The sequence below is a fragment of the Sciurus vulgaris genome (assembly GCF_902686455.1).
Source record: "Sciurus vulgaris genome assembly, chromosome: 12".
In the NCBI taxonomy this organism is placed as follows: domain Eukaryota; kingdom Metazoa; phylum Chordata; class Mammalia; order Rodentia; family Sciuridae; genus Sciurus; species Sciurus vulgaris.
This window is the reverse complement of record NC_136473.1, coordinates 102,046,941-102,059,989: the sequence shown is the minus strand read 5'-3', so window position 1 is coordinate 102,059,989 and position 13,049 is coordinate 102,046,941. Positions and strand designations below refer to the sequence as shown.

General features: G+C 42.3%; 1 protein-coding gene across 1 annotated transcript in view; it reads left to right on the top strand.

Moving 5' to 3' along the window:
- AXDND1 (axonemal dynein light chain domain containing 1) overlaps nucleotides 1-13,049 on the top strand; it is a 113,547-nt gene that overhangs the window by 78,274 nt on the left and 22,224 nt on the right. The window contains exon 18 of the mRNA XM_079105921.1: nucleotides 4,825-5,024. Coding sequence (XP_078962047.1) covers nucleotides 4,825-5,024 — 200 coding nt within the window. The remainder of the gene's footprint in view (nucleotides 1-4,824; nucleotides 5,025-13,049) is intronic.

Here is a 13,049-nt window from a genome sequence, read left to right as displayed (position 1 = left end):
TAGTTCCTCCCTTTGCTGACTTAACATTATTGTTTTCATTTCCTCCTTATGGAATATTTTGCAGAGAATGTTCTATAGTGCAGGATTTCTATTTGTAAATTCTTTTAACTTTTGTTTATCATGAAAGGATTTTATTTTGTCCTCAAATCTGAAGGTTAGTTTTGCTGGGTATAAGTTTCTTGGTTGGCAACAGTGTTCTTTCAGAGCTTGAAATATGTTCTTCCAGTCTCTTCTAACTTTTAGGGTGTGGGCTGAGAAATCTGCTGGTATCCTTTTTGGTTTCCCCCTATATGTAATCTGATGCTTTTCTCTTGCAATCTTTAAAATTCTATTTTATTTTGTATGTTAGGCATTTTTATTATAGTGTGCCTTGGTGTGGATCTGTTGTAATTTTGTACATTTGGTGTTCTGTAAGCCTCTTGTATTTCATTTTCCATTTCATTCTTCAGGCTTGGGAAATTTTCTGATATTATTTCATTGAATAGGTTGTTCATTCCTTTGGTTTATATCTCTGTGCCTTCCTCAATCCCAGTAATTCTTAAATTTGGTCTTCTCATATTGTCCCATAGTTCTTGGAGATTCTGTTCATGATTTCTTACCATCTTCTCTGTTTGGTCAACTTTATTTTCAAGATTAAATATTTTGTCTTCATCATCTGAGGTTCTGTCTTCCAAGGGAAATGGTCAATTGGTGATACCTTCTATTGAGTTTTTAATTTGGTTTATTGTTTCCTTTTATTAAAGGATTTCTGTTTGTGTTTTTTTTTCCAGAATCTCTTCCTTTATTGAAATGATCTTTTGCTTCCTAAATTTGCTCTTTAACTATTTATTGGAGTGATCACTCATTGCTTGCATTTGCTCTCTTATCTCATCCTTTGCTTTGTGGATCATTTTAATTATGTACATTCTATACTCCTTTTCTGACATTTCTTTTACCATGTTGTCATTGGATTCTCTTAATGTAGCATCTTGGTTTGTTTGGATCATTTTCTTCCCTTGTTTTTTCGTCATGTTTGTGTATCTTCCCCTCTAGCAATGCAGATCTGGAGTATTGCAGTTTCCCCCCACAGGCTTATAGTGACCCTGCAGGTTTCCAATATCTCTCCTTTAAAGGGGAGCTCAATATTAGCAGCATCCAGTACAAACAATATGTAGTCCTAAACCAAATAGTCCCTATGAAGGCGTTAACAGTATTGTCATAATAAACAGAGAGGATGAGTTCGATTGTTATCTAAAATATAACCGATAGGTTTGCAATGAGGTCTACAATTTCTAATGGCAGACAATGAGGATGGGGAGGGGTGTAGGATATAACTGTTAATGGGATAAGAAGAGAGTATATAGAGGTACTAGATCATAGGAAGAGTGAAAGCAGAATCAAAAGAAGTTGGTTATTAGCATGAGAAAAGGGAGAAAGAGACTCTGAGGAAACAGGTAAACAAAAGGAAAATAGAGCAAGAAAAATAAATAAAAATTTTTAAAAAGAAAAAAATAGAAAAAAAATCTACATTTTAACAGTCATATACAATTCAAACCTCCCAGTCTTCAGTAGCCTGATGCATGAGAGGTACCCGACAATGAACTTCCAGTCTCCAGCAGGCCTCTCAGGATGGGAGTTGCCTGACGTAAAGATGGCGGCTTCTGCTTGGGGGATAATCCAAGGTTGCTGCACTGGCTTCCTAACAAGTTGGTAGATGGAGAGCTGTAAGCCCCAGAGGCGCCTAGTCTGTGCAGGGCATGGTTGGGTCAGGGTAAAGCCTTAAGTGTGCTTTTAAAAAAATACATATCAGGTACGAAGTAGCTAAGTAACCACTTGTCATTCCTGAAAAAATTAGTAAAATTGGAACAAGTTTTTTTGTAAAAGATACTTTATCCATCTTAAATTTTCCTATAAGAATTTTATATCAGATTCACAGTAAATCTGTTTTAGTTTAAAAATTATATTTGTTTTCTACCTCATTAAAAAGAATGATACTATATTTTTATGAAAATAAAATAATTCTTCTGTACATTAATTTGATTTGCATGTTAACATCTCCTTTGATGTGCATGACTTACCATTACTATAACTTTGAAATGAAGATAATAACATCTATTTGTGTTTATTTCATAGAGAGGTCCAAAAATTGGTTAGCATTTTATATCAGTAAAAATGAGTTATTTCAATGACAGTATGTAGTCCAGGCCACTGGAATATGAAAGAACAGTTAGGGATTTGTTTGCTCTGAGAAGCAGCATGGGTATAGCTAGTGGAGTGTGGGGATGAAGTGTCTTTAACTTGTGAAGGTAGGAGGCAGCCTCTTTAACTCTTCCTTAGGAAAGGTTGCCCTTTTTCCTGACTCATTAAATGTAACATACACATTTTATTGCTTTAGGTCATTAACAGCCTTCCTTTTTCTTCTGAATGTTGAGGTAGAAAACTGGCTAGACCACAAAGTTTTTTAATTCATTAAACAAACATTTATTAAGTCCTTATTCCTGGCTAAGTGCTATATATGACATTGAAAGATAAAATGATGGCTTTTAGCTTAAACACACAGGCTAACTGAGGAGTTAGGAGTATAAATGATTTATGACAGATACTTAACAAAGTACTATAGAAACATGGGAAATGGAACAAATTAAAGTAGTGGAAATGAAATGTATCTGTATCTTCTCAGAGCAGATGATATTTAAACCTAGAGGAATACTTAGCAACTCACTACACAGAGAAAGGGAGCAGGTCATTTGAAGAGTATGTCATATACATGTATGCATTTTACAAAGTTTTCTGCATTTTATTTCTGACATCCAGCCTCAACAAATACTATAATGCAAAGGTTCCCAAACTTTGTTCAGAGTGTCCTTTGTGTTCCAGTATTTTCATACTTCTAAGCCAAAAGAAATAACTCAGTGAAGTTTATTAAATAGGTAGGTTCAAACAACTTACTAAATATTTAATGTCTAACAATTTAGTGACTGCTTGGAAAAGTAATACATATACGTTGAGAGAAAAATCTTTTATTTTCATTTAATCAAAACTACTCACAAATGAAATGCATGTGTTTGTTGGATAGTACGACTTCCTATCCTTGGAATCTGATGGCATTGCTACCCTCATTCCTGTTCCACGTAGATTTTCACACAGTACTTGTTTTTATCACACAACCACCGACCAGCAAGCTTTGAAAAGATAGAATATCATCAAATTCAAAAGTTGCTGCACAGCAAAGGAAACAATTAGAATTTTGAAGAAAGCACCTATAGAAAATCTTTGCTAGTTACTCTTCTGATAGGGGATTAAGACCTAGAATATAGAAAGAACTCAAAAAACTTTACACCAAAATGTCAAATAATCCAACTAATAAATGAGCAAATGAATTAAACAGATACTTCTCTAAAGAAAAAATACAAATGGTCAACAAATACATGAAAAAATTCAACATCGGTAGCAATTAGGGAAATGCAAATCAAAACTACATTGAGATTTTATCTCACACTAGACAGAATGATAGTCATCAAGAATACAAATAATAAATGCTGGAGAGGATATGGAGAAAAAGGAACCCTTTTACACTGTTGGGGTTGTAAATTAGTACGTCCACTGTGGAAATCAGCATGGAGGTTCCTCAAAAGACTAGGCATGAAACCACCATATGACCCAGGTATACCACTCCTTGATATTTATCCTGAAGAATTAAAGTCATACTACAGTGATACATGAATATCCACATTTATAGCAGTACACTTCACAATAGCAAACTATGGAACCAGCCTCGATGTCCATCAAAGGTTGAAAGGATAAATAAAATGTATATATTTACAATGGAGTTTTATTCAGCCATAAAGAAAAATAAAATGTCATTTGCAGAAAAATGAATAGAACTAGAGACCATTATATTAAGTGAAATAAGTCAAACTCAGAATGTCAAAGGTCATATGTTTTCTCTCATGCAGAAGCTAGAGAAGAAAAAAAAATCTGGTCGGGGCAGATTTCATGAAAATCAAGGGGAGATCAGTAGAGGGGGATGGGGAGGGAGGAATGGGTAAGGTGTTGGGGAATAATATTGGCATACTATTACAATATTGTACACAATATTGTTATATTGTATACATGTACAGATATGTAACAACAAATCCCATTGTGTACAACTATAGTGCACCAATAAAAATGTGTAAAAAGAAGATGATGTCATTAAAAGTGATGTTGTGTATCTGATGTTGACATTGTGATCTATGTTAAGTTCATTCTGTGTCTGGCAGATGTCACATATCACTATTTCCCTCAATTAAAAACCCCATAGCATCCTCATGAGTTCTCTGTGGAGCACTGGAATGCCTTGGTGCACCAAGGGAAATTTGGGGACTGCAGCTTTAAGGAGCTCATATCCATGGCCAAGCTAAAGAATAAGAATAGAGTTAAAGATGGAGGGGATTGAAGTGGGAAAGGGTGGGGGTAGGAAAGATGGTAGAGTGAAACACATTATTACCTCACATACATGTATGAGAGCATGACTGATGTGATCCTGTAATATGTACAATCAGAAACATGAGAAATTATACTTCATTTATGTATGATTTATCAAAATGTATAAATAATTATACTGTCATGTACAACTAATTAGAATAAATAAAAAATTAATAAAAAAGAGTAGTTTAATATAGGACAGCGAGCAAAAGAAAAGGGTGTTATACCAGATAAGTAGTGATCATTGGAGTTCATTAAGAAGTATGGGATTGTTGAATGTTGAACACAGGTATGATCATTTCTGTTTTCAAATGTAGTATAGTTTTTACTGTTTTTATTTAAAATGGGTCATTTATATTATAATCATTTTTTTAACAGATGGATGAGTTGCACATATCTATGGTCCAATGGATGGTAAATATGCTGATTATAATGGTTCCTGACTATATTGATGAAAACACTCTTCCAAAATTGGAGGAGGAAAGTACTGAGAAACCTGAAATAGGAGTTGTGCAATTAGAGGTAGATGCGATTGCACTGACAAGAAAGTTGTCCCAGTATACCACCTATTTGAACAGGTAAAAACTGGTTATTTTATTGCTGCCCATTTAAAAATTAAATGTACAGAAGGCAGACAAGAGAAGGATAATGTAGTAGCAGCAGTAGGGGTTATTTTAAAATCTTTCAAGAAATACTATTTCAGTTTCTCATCTGACTTCAACACTGTGTCCAGTTGAGATATGAGATTTTGATATTCTCTCAGTAGCCTAGAATTCTTTTGGAAATAATGTTAGCTCAGGAAGGTTGGGAAGTGTGTTTATATGGGAGTGAGAATTAATTTAAAATGAAAAGACCAACTTGCTTGTCTAAGATAACACCTTGCATTTTTGCACATACTGGGAGGCATTAAAGAAGTTTGTGATTTTCTGTGTAATTCCCTGTAAAATTGAATGTATGTTTTTGAGTGCTCTGCTAAATGCCAACCAAAATATCTCTTAAAAATGAAAAAAATATTGTTATATATGAAAAACTACAGAAGTCACATCAAATAAAGATGAGGTGTGTTCTTTTAACTATAATACATATGGTTACTATGGTTACTTGAAATTTGGGAAGTAGCTCTTAACAGTCTAACCAGAGTTTTCCTTCAATTCAGTGGTCAAGGGTGAAAGGTGGAGAGGAAGAGAACAATGGTGAGAAATTTAGGAAGGGACAAAATGTTCTCCTTGGTGAGCCCATATCTGAATTACTATGGTAAATTCCCACTGTATCTGGATTTTAAATTCTTAGTGGAACCAACAAGTAGTTCACACTAGGTGTAAGGAAAAATGCAGCTCAGCTCGGGACCTGCGGTGGCTCCAGCCCTTCCCGTGGAACTAGTGCTCTCTACGCCCAGTCTCAGTTGCAGCTGAACAGTAGCTTCCAGAAATCCACGACGGACAAAGGACCTCACGCGAGAGACTTTATTATGCAGACGACTAGCGCATCCTCTCCGGGGTTGGAAAAGAGGGGAAAGAGAGAGATGGCGTGGACGCTTCTCCCAGATATTGGAATCTCCTGGGCTGGAAGGAACCAATAGCGGAGGAGAATACTTGCAAGCTGACTGATGAACCAATAGCTAGCTAGCATGTTCAGACTGACAAGCTAGGATGTAACGTGGGAAGCACGAAATGGCTGTAGCATAGGCCGGAAATTCCTGCAATGTAAGGGGTGGGCGGAGCAACTTTCAGACTGGCAGGTTAGGTTGTGGTGCAATGGAAGGGGTGGGAGATCAGCTTTGTATTACATTCCCCCGTTTTTGATTTTATAAGAAAATCTCTTTTGGGTACATGGACGAAGATCCGTCTTGAATAATTGCTTCCTGCTGAGTGTGGACGTAGAGCTGATTCAGGGGAGAGATATCGTTGTGGCAGGAAGGAGTTGGGGATCGATAGTTCCTCTGGGGAGCACACCTATAGCCAGGCTCCGATTCCTGTAAGATCCTGATATTCCTGAAATACAAACTGATTGGTTGACATGAAGTAGCACTCCTCCTATAAAGAAGGACAGGGGGCTCCCCTTTTTTCGGCTGGTATTCTATTGGGAAAAAAAATCCAGTGGTTAGGAAAATAACAAACAGGAATCCAGTCCTCATGGCTGGGCGTGGTTGTCTGGTGTTTCAGTTGTCTGTTCCCCAGTCTCTGGAATGGGAGAAAGGGTGGAGGGCTTCATGGCCTTCAGTCTGAGATGGAGGGGTCCCACAGGAGTGACGGAGTATTGGTTGGAAGAAGCCCATGGATTAGGAGCTGGAGAGGGGTTAGTGGATCAAGAATAGAGCTTAACCCGAGAAATGTGCAGCCATCCTGGTAGATCTTGTACCTTGACAGCTGTTGGTGTGGCCAGGATCACTGTATGGGGTCCCTGCCACTTGGGAGAAAGAGGTACTGTAGCCTCCTGAGGAGGAGAGATAAGAACTTGGTCTCCTATTTGAAGAGGTTGGGTAAGGAGGCCAGATAAAGGTTTAGGCAGGGTGGAGTCAGCATAATCCCATAGAAATGCTTGAATGTGATTTAGGAGAGGAATGGATATCTGAGAAGGAAAAAGGGAAGGAAGAGGCACTATCCCAGGGGGCAGGATGGGACGATCGTACATTAGCTTGAAAGGGGAAATATTAGCCAGTTTCTTTGGGAGTGACCGAAGATGCAGAAGAGCAAGGGGCAGGAGTTTAACCCAGTCAAGGTGAAGTTCTAAAGAGAGCTTGGTTAAGATATTTTTAAGAGTTTGGTTTGCTCTTTCTACTTTGCCTGATGACTTTGGGTGAAAGGGAATGTGGAAATGCCAAGGGGACCCTAAGAGCCTTGGCAAATTGTTGGGTAACTTGGGAAATGAATTCAGGTTCATTATCTGACTGGAAGGAAGTAGGCACTCCAAAGCGAGGAATGATTTCATGAAGGATGAAGGTAGAGACAGTTATTGCCCTTTTGTTGGAGGTGGGGATGGCTTTAACCCATCCCGAGAAGGTGTCTATCATAACCAATAGGTATTTTAGACTTTCTTACTGTCGGCATAAGCTGCCAGTCTACCCCTGGAATGGTGCCACGGGCCTGGTGAGTCGGAAAAGTGGGGGGGTCTGACAGCTGTAGGATTTGTTCGCAGGCAAACTTCACATGAGGAGGAGAGTTCCTTCAGAAATGAGATGTCAGAGGACAGTTGCAGATGAGTCTTAGCAAATTGTAAGAGTGAAGAAAGGCTGGGGTGAAACAGACGATGGAGGTAGGAAAGTATTTCCCTGTTGGGGGGTGGTGGAGGTAAGGGATCATGGAGAGCCATAATGGGGGCTGGCATGGACAACAGAGCAGCCCTTTTAGCCTCCTCATCTGCCTTGTTATTGCCTGAAGAGGTGAATGATTGATCTGTCTGATGGGCTCTGCGATGTACCAGGCCTATAGTTGCTGGGAGGTGAACAGCCTCAAGGAGGTTTAGAATGTAACTAGAGTTGGTGATGGAGTTTCCTTTTGTAGTAAGAAGGCCCCTCTCTTTCCAAATAGCAGCATGGGAGAGGATAATGTGAAAAGCATATTTGGAGTTGGTGTAGATTGTAAGGGATTCTCCCTTTGGGTGAAAGCGCGGATGAGGGCAATTAGTTCTGCCTGTTGGTTGGTGGTGTTCTTGGGTAGTGGTCCTGACTCTACCACCTTTTCAAGAGAGACAATGGCATATCCAGCTAATCGGATCCCTTCATGGAGAAAAGATCTTCCATCAGTGAACTATATGAAAGTAGGGTTGTGTAGAGCCCCTTCCTGGACATTGGAGGGGCAGGGCAGTAACTCCTCCAGGGTCTCAAGGCAGCTATGGGTTGCTGAAGCCTGTATGTTGGAAGGCAGGGGTAAGAGGGTGGCTGGATTTAAAGGAGAGCATGCCTTAAAGGAAATGAAGAGTCCTCAATAAGAGCAGTTTGCAAGGTTAACACCCGACAGGGTGGCAGCGTTTGCAGACCCTTATAAGAAGCTTGGACAGATGATGAGGTGAGAGCACTTCAATGGGAGCCCCAAAGGAAAGTTTATTTTTTTTCCTGGATCAAGAGAAATGCTGCAGCTAATACTCTAAGATATGGCGCCCAGCCTCTTATGGTGGGGTCTAACCTCTTTGACAGGTATGCTATTGGTCCAAAGGCCAGACCAAACATGTGTCTAAGACCCCCAGGGCAAACCCACTTTTCTCAGAGACAAACAGGTAGAATAATCTGGTTAAGTCAGGGAGGTGTAGGGCTGGGGCTTGAAGAAGAGCTTTCCTTAAGGTCTGGAAAGGGGCTTTCACTGTGTTAAGGAGAGGTTCAGTGGGAGTATCCTTTGAAGCCTCATATAAGGGAGCTGCCAGGATGGAAAAATTGGAGATCCAGGATCGTAAATATCCTGCTAATTCCAAAAAGGAAAGGATTTCTTCCTTGGTGGATGGAGTGGGCATGTCCTGCAGCAATGCTTTTCTCTCTACAGTGATGGCCTTAAATCCAGGTGAGAGGCTAACTCCTAAGTAAATGACTTGAGGCTGGGAAAGTTGCACCTTTGCTGGAGAAACTCTAACCCCTGTCCGCCAGAAAATTTAAAAGCTTAACTGTGTCTCTTTGGGAGTCCTCAAGAGAGGGACTACATAGAAGATCATCATCAACATACTGTAAGAGAAAAGAGGAAATGAATGTGAGAGAGGCAAGATCCTGAGATAGCATTTGGCCAAAGAGATGAGGGCTGTCTCAGAATCCCTGTGGGAGAACTGTCCAGGTCAGCTGAGAAGAAACTCAAGTGAAAGGGTCAGTCCAAGTAAAAAGCAAAGAGATCCTGTGAATCAGGGTGAAGTGGGACAGTAAAAAATGCATCCTTCAAATCTAGCACTGAAAAGTATGTGGTGGAAGAAGGGTTAGAGGAAAGCAGAGTGTAAGGGTTGGATACAGTGGGAAAGATGGGGACCACTGCTGAGTTAATGATGTGGAGGTCTTGCACTAAACGGTAAGATCCATTAGGCTTCCTAATAGCCAGGATGGGAGTGTTATAAGGTGAGTTGGCAGGGCACAGGAAGCCTTTCTGGCTTAAATCCTGGATGATTGGTTGAAGTCCTACGAGGCTCCTTTGGGGAAGGGGATATTGGGCCTGGGCTGGGTAGGATGTTGGGTCCTTTAGATGAATGAGTACAGGTGAGCATTTGGCTATAGAGGGTGTATGGGTGTCCCAGACCTTGGGGTCAACCAGGGAGGGAGGAAGGGGATATGAGGACTCTGTTTGAGCTGTCTATTCCTGTAGAGTCATAAGGAGAGGGATAGCAGAGGAGTCTTAGCTGAGGTGCATGGTGGGTGAGAAGGACATAGAGGCACCCAATTTGGTTAGGATGTCCCTTCCCAGAAGGGGAATGGGACATGAAGGAATTATCAAAAAGCAATGAGTAAAGCCAATTTGTCCTATATGGCAACTTATTGGAGGGGTATGTAGGGGGTTATATGGTTTTCCCTCTACCCTGACAATAGAGGATTTAGCAGGGGAAGTGGGTCCCCAAAACTCCCGCAGCACTGAGGTGACTCCAGTGTCTATAAGGAAAGGGATCTGCCTGCCTGCCACCGTAAGGGTCACCTGGGGTTCCTGAGCGGTGATGGTCATCAGGTGCAGAAGTCCCGGGCCCCTTCATTCATCCATTGCCAATCCCAGCAAGTCGCCAGAGGGAGGGGGCAAGGATGACCTGGCACTTCTCTGAGCACCAGGGCAATCCATTGCCCAATGTCCCAGTTGGTGGCATTTTGGACAAGGACTTGGGGGCTGCGGGGGGTTGGGGCAGGCTGGTGCCCAGTGACCCTCTTGCCCGCACTTGAGGCATGGGCTTGGAGGTCTTCTGGGAGTTTGGGCGCCCCTAGGGGTGGACAGTTGGGCAGGTCTAGCTGGCTGAAAGGCTTTGGCCAGCATTTGGTATTTTAATTTTTGTTTTTTTTCTTCCCTTTCATTATAAACCTTGAATGCCACTGCTAGAACCTCTGGCTATGGGGTAAGGGGCCCTCTATCCAAACGCCTCAATTTAGCCTTTATGTCAGGGTAACTTTGGGAAAAATAATAAGTCATAAGTAGTTGCCTTCCCTCCAGAGTTTCAGGATCCTGGTTAGTATACCTGAGCATGGCCTCTGTGAGGCGACTTAGAAATGCTGATGGGTTTTCAGTTCTGTCCTGTATTACTTCCTGAAGTTTGTCATAGTTAATGGGTTTAATGGCGGCTTTTTGGAGACCTGCAAGGACGCAGGGTGTCTGAGGTGTGGGGGTACCCCCAGCCACGACTTTCATAGTTACAGCTGGTCCCCGTAGTTGGTCTTATCTGCCAGGTGGATTCCTGATTTTATGGTGGAGATTCTCTCTCAGGGTTGAGGCCGCTGCAGACACCCAGTCCCAGTGTTATAGTTCCATTGGGGCTCCCTTTCTGGTACTGCTTCAGCCCCAATGGGGTGGGTTGGGGTCAATTGATGAATCTCATCTGCATAATTGCGCACCTGTTCCCAAACTCTCCTGCGCGCCTCAGGGGTTAGGGTGTTGGACATGATCGTGTAAATGTCATGCCAGGTAAGGTTATAAGACTGGGTAAGGTACTGAAATTCCTTAATGAAGTTTGCAGGGTTGGAGGTGAAGGAGCCTAGCTGCTTCTCTATTTGGGACAGATCAGACAGTGAGAAAGGAACATGGACTCTGATTACTCCCTCCGTGCCAGCCACCTCCCGTAAAGGGGCTAAAACATGTGCATGAGACCTCGTGGTGGGAGGACTTGGTGGGCTGAGTGAAGGAGCAGAAGCAGAAACGGAATGAGGCAAAGGAGAGGAATGAACAGGGGTTTCTGCAGCAGGAGACCTGTAAGGGGATGATTCATCAGCTGGATCAAAGTCAGAGGAGAAGGAGGGGTTAGATGGGGGAGGAGAAGCCAAGAGAACGTGTTCAGGTTTTTGAGGAGAGCAAAGATCGGGTTTAGCACGAAAGAAAGGAAAAAACATGAAGGAGAAAAGTCTCTTTCCATTCACCAGGTCGCCCACATATGTACTTAATTATACCTAGTATAATTATACATATAATTATACCTAGTATAATGCTGGGATCTAGGATGTCATAAATAGACCATTCTGATTTAGTATCTAAAGGACAGGTTGGCTCTAATTCAAGGAATACATGGAGGTGCTTGAGATTGTCTAATAAACATCCCAAGGGCGAGTTTACCGGGGTGGAGGTCCTGGATCCCATGGCGAAGACTGAGAAACACCTAAGTCAGTGCTCGAGGCGTCCCACAAACACGGGTTAGGTAACTATGAGAAGGTAGTGCAAAAGTGTGGTCGTCACACAGCACCAGTGCACCAGTGCCTACCGGGCAATAGCCGAGAGGGTTTGAGGACCTGATCAGGATTTTCGAGTATGAAATGAGCCTCAACCCTGAGAGAGAATCTCCACCATAAAATCAGGAATCCACCTGGCAGATAAGACCAACTATGGGGACCAGGTGTAACTATGAAAGTTGTGGCTGGGGGTACCCCCACACCTCAGCAGCCTTGAGAGCCCCGGATACTCGACGGTTGCTTCTCAGGTCAGCAGAGGTATGTTTCACTCAGTCTAGGGGGACCTGCCTAAGGGAACTCACTAATTTGAATTTCTGCATGCAGAAAGCTGGGCATCTGGTGAATGAAAGGCGGGGCTGTGTCTGGGGGCACTGGGGCGACGGATGGGGTTCCACTTGCTTAAGAGACAGTGGAAGGACCCATCTAAGTCACAGCACCAGATGTAAGGAAAAATGCAGCTCAGCTCGGGACCCGCAGTGGCTCCAGTCCTTCCCATGGAACTGGTGCTCCGTACGCCCGGTCTGAGTTGCAGCTCAACAATAGCTCCCAGAAATCCACGACGGACAAAGGACCTCATGCGAGAGACTTTATTATGCAGACGACTAGCGCATCTGCTCCAGGGTTGGAAAAGAAGGGAAAGAGAGAGATGGCATGAACACTTCTCCCAGATATTGGAATCCCCCCGGGCTGGAGGAACCAATAGCGGAGGAGAATACTTGCAAGCTGACTGATGAACCAATAGCTAGCTAGCATGTTCAGACTGACAAGCTAGGATGTGGGAAGCAGGAAATGGCTGTAGCATAGGCCGGAAATTCCTGCAATGTAAGGGGTGGGCGGAGCAACTTTCAGACTGGCAGGTTAGGTTGTAGTGCAACAGAAGGGGCAGGAGATCGCTTTGTATTACACTAGGAATACTTGTAAACTTCCCATTACTACAATGAAGTGCCTGAGATAATTAACTTAAAAAGAGAAAAGGTTTATATTGGCTCACAGTCTTGGGATTGGCTCATACCTGTAATTCTAGCTACTCCGGAGGCTAAGGTGAGTTTATAGTTCATGATAGATTGACTCCAGTACTTTGAATCTGTGGCAAGATGGCATGTCAAAATTTGTAGGAGTGCATGGTAGAACAAAACCACTCACTTCATGAACCAAACAGCAAAAGAGGAAGAGATTGGGGTCCCACAGTCCCCTCCAAGGGCTTACCACCAATGACCTGAGGACCTCCACTGAGGCCCCACTGCCTCCCAATAGTACCACCTTGGAGACCAAGCCTTTTAACACG